Source organism: Cyphomyrmex costatus, unplaced genomic scaffold, assembly GCF_001594065.2.
Source record: "Cyphomyrmex costatus isolate MS0001 unplaced genomic scaffold, Ccosl1.0 scaffold137, whole genome shotgun sequence".
NCBI classification, from domain to species: domain Eukaryota; kingdom Metazoa; phylum Arthropoda; class Insecta; order Hymenoptera; family Formicidae; genus Cyphomyrmex; species Cyphomyrmex costatus.
Window position 1 is genome coordinate 1,124,185 of NW_017275358.1, and position 6,000 is coordinate 1,130,184.

At 36.4% G+C, this 6,000-nt stretch overlaps 1 protein-coding gene across 1 annotated transcript in view; it reads left to right on the plus strand.

Moving 5' to 3' along the window:
* The window catches only part of LOC108782906 (uncharacterized), a 46,115-nt gene extending 42,310 nt beyond the window's left edge, over window positions 1–3,805 (plus strand). Inside the window, exon 3 of the mRNA XM_018551303.1 lies at window positions 3,568–3,805. Coding sequence (XP_018406805.1) covers window positions 3,568–3,671 — 104 coding nt within the window. The 3' untranslated portion in view covers window positions 3,672–3,805. The remainder of the gene's footprint in view (window positions 1–3,567) is intronic.
* Window positions 3,806–6,000: the final 2,195 nt, after the last annotated feature.

Here is a 6,000-nt window from a genome sequence, read left to right on the forward strand (position 1 = left end):
TTTAGAAGTCCTGAAGATATCCTTGCAAAATCTTGAGTCATAATACAATATCTAAAATTGCACAATTTTTTTCAATTTATTAGAAAACTTTTTTAATTTTGAATTGCGAACTAATTCTTTATTAATTTGCATTTTATGCAAAATTTTAATATATTTTTACGACGTCAAATTGCAATGGGATATTTGAATAAAATATCGAATATGGAAGAAAATATGTTTCTCCTACTTAAAATCAAATACTAAAATAGAGATTTCTATTATTTCTTTCATAATTTTACGCGTAGTATTTAATTAAAATTTTACTTTTAATTTCATTATGTATTGTATTCGCTTTTTCCATTAAATGCAACAACGGCGTGACGATTTATAGGGAAATTCGGACAGCTTGCTGTCCGAGGCTTTCGGCAGGCGGAAATAGCGGATGGTGAGCGGAAACTGAAACAAATAACGAATGAAGTACCGTCTTTCAACGTCAAAAAAAAAAAAGCGCATTTCTTCCGGCAGTGCAAATGAGCTGCGGACCTCAGCCGAAGTGCAATTATCTCGGGCGAAGTGCATGAATTCATCTCTTCTCCATGCTCGATGAATGTGCGCGCCGGCTACTCCGGAAAGATAAATATTCAGATATGCATAACAGGAAGAAGGCAAGGCGAATGTGCGCCGCAGCCGCGATTCGCACGACCCGCCGACTTATTTCTTTCGTCTGAGACTCAGCGCCCATTGCCTGTTAGAAGAACATTAATTTCGCGGAGTCACCCGTCCCCCTGTGCCAAATGCACCAGGTCGCATTTACAGGGATGTAATTATACGAGCATGCGTCAAGAGAGAGAACAGTAACAGCGGTCTGTTCTTCAAAGAGTCTAACGCTGAACGCACGTCAAGCAGAAAATTTAATACGACAGCAGCTATTTATTAAATAATGTTCTCCTCCTTAAACGTTGCATCTCGTTAAACGGGAAAATTTCAATTTTCGCGATAGAACGATCCTCTGCGATGCACAGAGCTTAAAAAAATTTGCTCGATTTAGTCGAGCCCTTTTATCGGAATTTATTCTGAATTATTCATTGGATTCGCCAATCTTATATACCCATCTATGCTATGTGTCTGTCTGTCTGTCTGTGGTAATCACGACTCGCTTTCCCCTCTTTTGTGAGTGCACGTTAAACGGTGATGCAGAATTCATTTAGTTCGCACATTCGACTAATTATACTTCGCCTATTCTCTACCGCCGCCATGCCACGAGATTCGCGAGCCGAATTCGCCTTTGCGATCCGCTTCACGCGGGTGTATTAATAACTCACCATTGTTCCATCACGGCGCGAAATCGCTGACGAATTCCGTTGAATTTCAAAATTCTCGATTAATTACACAGTTAATTACGCAGTCCCATGCCGCCCGCGAAACATTTCGAATGAGTCCCTCGCCACTCTCGCCGCGGAACTTGTTGCGAGTCGACACAACGCATTCTCACTTGATCTGACGCACAAAGAGACTAAAAATGTGAAAATTATTACACAAAGCTGAAAATTTCACATTTCATTATTACTATCAACAAAGCCTGAAATCCTCTTAACGAATTATAGCATTTTTATCTCTTTAAATATGTTTTACAGCCTTTTAGAATGTCATTATAAAAGATCAGTTTAAAGAAATTACAGAATTTTTTTCATAGAATTTTATAGAAACAGAATCTTTCCAAAAATTTTTACATAGTTTGATTAATTAATGATTTGAATTTTTTATTTATGTATTAACAAAAGAATTAATTCTTTTTAAAATTTTTAATTTTACATCATAAAGAATTCGCATGTTTTATTACAATTTTGTATTAAATAACAGATCTAAAATAGTGTAAAAAATTTTAATTCGATAAGATTGTGATAAACTAGTTCTCGAGATAATTGCTCGATTATCAATATCAAACCATCTCCGACAGGATGTGCATTATGAGTGGGACATATGCAAATACGATCACCATTTGAAACGTCCGTAAAACCAAATAACGAATCCGATCGTGCAACGAGAGACAAATGAACGTGGTTAATAGAAACGTATAGGGACGATTGTATCAAAAATTCACGTAACAGCTCGTGAATTCGCACGATGCATATTAATCGATAGTAATCGTGGGGTGACGGGGAAATGAGGAGGGCTATAATATCGCTTGATTTGATTTTTCGAGTAATGCATTACTCTTGTGCACTTTAAATTTATGTAGCGTTGCGAACGACCGCAAACTGTTTGCGCGATTTGTCAAATTAACTTTAGACTAAGTGAGTTTCGAGAACTCCAACTTTGAACTTAAACAACAAAAAACGTGCGAAATAAAGATTTAAAGTTGCGTGACACATAAAAAATTGCTTGGACGACAGATGGATATTGTGAATATATATTGAAAATCAATTTTTTCTCAAACTTTTATAATTTTTTACTTTTATTCATTTATTTGATTACTCTCGGAGTATACCAGACTTAAGATTGAGTTCTTTGTTCGAAAAGTGGCGTTACTGGAGGGATAATAAAAAGTACTCACGTTTCCTGTTCGTCAGTCCAAGAAAAAGAAGAAAGGTGCAAACCGCTCTCGCGACGCTCGTTCCAATTCCAGTACTGTTCGCCAAGAAATCAATCGAGAGGGTGCGAATGCCTCGACGCACGAGAAACACGTTGCCATTTCCTCTGTACCGTTGCTGTATTACACTGACCCCAATTCTACAAATCCGCTGAGGCCCCGACGTTCTAACACAGAATTACGTCAAACTTGAGACTATTTCACCTCGAAATATCCCATTCCACGCGGTATAAGGGTTCTTTAACAATTTATGTCTGGAGATTTCGTATCTTCCCATACAAATGACCTAGAAACGCATTATGATACCATTTACTACCGCACGGTGAAATTTACGATTTTACAACATTTCACGTAGAGATAGAAACATTTTTAGTGTGTCATAAGTAGATGGAATTGTGAATTAATATACATCGGGACAAATAGATGCATTTTATATATTTTTGACAGGTGAGATACACACAAATACCAGGAAATTGTAAAATTAAAATCGCGTTTGTAGTGCAGTAATTTACTTACTATTGCGCTGGGAAATTTCCAATATTCTGCAGAGTACGTAAAAGTTAACATTTTGAAATGTATTATGAACAAAGAATTATAATCCGACAGCGGAATTTAAAATCTAAAAAGATTCGTAAAATGTTAAAACTTTAAAATATATACTTGTCGAAAGCTCGGACGAATTATATAAAGAACCGTAAAATAAATATACGAAAAAGTAATCGAGTCTATAATAATGTACTATGCACAACTTCACATTCATAACAATTTCCACTTTAAATTCCTTTATGACTGACGGTTTATTTTTAGGATATGACTCACGCTATTCGCGGTTGTAATAACAACCGCGAAAAATTAAATTCCTATACAACTCGAGCACGTCTGTGCATTACATCTTTCCTGTTCACTGTTCCTCCGTACATTCCACCGAGTTCCACTGAGATCGTCAGATCGCTGAAAATAAAGGACAAGTATTTTACAAGCGGTTATTTCTGTTTCAGGTGAACATCCAGCCGCGATGCAGCATGGAAACACGGCAGCCGGCTCGCCCAATTCCAAAACAGTCCTGGTGATGCTCGCCTTCCTTCTGGGCCAGCTGAGATAATGTGCGTGTGCACGAAGGTCGCCCGAGACTCGTAAAATTGATGAACGTATCGCAACATGGTCGCCCACACATTCTAAACGTTAACCCTTCCGCACAGATCGTTCTGAATTAGATCTTAATTAGTTTCATCGTAGCGGCCGTAAGATTAAATGATTTGGGAAATTATGTAATAGTCATAAAGGTACAGTCATAAAACGAGAATTTATTAGTTAAAAAGTTTTTGATTAATACTAGATGCTCGATTTTTATGGCTTTAGGATTAATTGAGTTTTGAATAATAATATTCCACAATCATTATAATGTAATATTATTCACTGTTGTCGAAACGATTGTTTTCTATCGTGTCTTTATCATTTTATTTTATCGGAATTAGCTTTTTGAATTCGTTGAAATCACGTACGAAATGATAGAAATGCAGCGATTGTAAATCATAATTTTTTTCAACTCCAACTCCAATTTCAATTTATCTCGAGGCGGAAATTTTAATCTAAAAATATATGCGTCGTTATGTTATTTTAATTGCATGTCGTAATTTAAATACTCTCGTTGTAGCGGTTATCTCGCTTCTCTTAATCTAATGCGAAAATCCCCATCCCGTTTATCTTAAACTTAACTGTGGGTTTGGCCGCTGGGGTGAGAAATACAAAGATAATCTCTAAGAGACAGCTCTTACGTAATAAAAGCGAAGCTTTGTGCCTAAGGGTTAAGCGGAGTGTGAGGCAGTCGTATTACACGGTGTCTTAGAAGCATGAATTCCACGACGAATTTCTGAGTCGACTTTTCCCAACCGCGGAAGGACGAATCCAAAAAAAAAAAATGGACTTTTCATACATTTGTTATAATGCAGCGACAGTATTTATAAGTGAGCTGTACACGTATAAAATGTTAAATAGCTGCGTAATGATAACCAGCGAATCGAGGTTACCTATCTCCATCTCGAAAACAGTCTCCAATAATTGGCAATGTTGCATAAATATTTTTACCATCAACTTGCGCCCAAAATTAATTATTACAGCATCGTGTGTACCAATTATTCTTTTAAATAACAAGCAGATATTACACTTGTTTTAACTGACGATATATTACGCGTTTCGACAAATACCATGTTTTAACGACATCATTTCTTCGATATTTTTTTATTTAATATTTTTAATTATTTTTTACGATCTATCCAGACAGCACAGTAATGTTTAAAAAATGTATTTAAAACATGTCGGACGTTTGGACATATTAAAAACATCCAGATTAGATCCATGGATATTATAAAAACATTTTAAAAACATCCAGACCATTTTAGATTTTTTAAAAACGTCCATTTTAGGATGTAATGGACTGAAACTGAAATAAATTAATATATTAAACAAATTTTCAAGTCTGGATGCCTCCAATGAATGTTCTGTGCTGTATGGGCATAACACATCCATCAGATGAAATAATTACAATCACTACACAATATTATTAGAATTAATTCCGATTTGTTTCTAACAATATCGTAAACACCTAAAGGAAGGCAAACCCATTGACGTAATCCAACATAGTTATTTTCGCATAATAAGCTTCTTTTTTGCACTCTATATCCATAGGTAAGCGAAATAAAAGCGATCAATATTGATAAAAATTCCCTATTCGTGAATACTTACTTGATTAGCCAGATATTCGTTTGATTTAGCTCAGAAATTAGTTTGTGCTTCGTAACTTAGTATCAGTACAGTTTATTGTTGAAATAATATGGCACGCGTTGAGCAACAATTTGTACGATCACGACAGAGCAGTCGAGAATTCTTATCATATCCACGAATGACGCGAAGACTTTATCAATATTAAAGAATTTTAGCAGCGAGACATATGGGAGATCCAGAGAGTTCTTAATTTCCTAATTAAGAACGCTTCGTACGGGAAGAATTAAAAGTCGCTGCTGAAATTTTTCAGGATAATTGCGCCGTGACGTCTAACGCGATGCAAACGTAAGAGAATTAATGATAACGCGCAGTGAGTGTTGACGCAGAGAGGCGTAATTGAGCGCGAGTGCCGCTAGAAAGAAGAGGGATAGCGAGCAAATAAAACAGGACTACGTCCCGCGCCCTTTCCCGACCATAGTGAGGAAAGTGTTAAGTGTAAAATAAATGTGTCACGAGCAAGTTTAACCGGAGAGCGATGTAATAAAGCGGGTGGACCGACCCCCACCGGCAGCGAAGTACTTTCTACTTATGGCATAAGTGTTAAATGAAAATTTAAAGGAAAGACACACGTACACACACATACACACACGTACAGATAATAGTAGAGAAATGTATGTAAACCACGCGACTTTACGGCTCGTATGATTTAC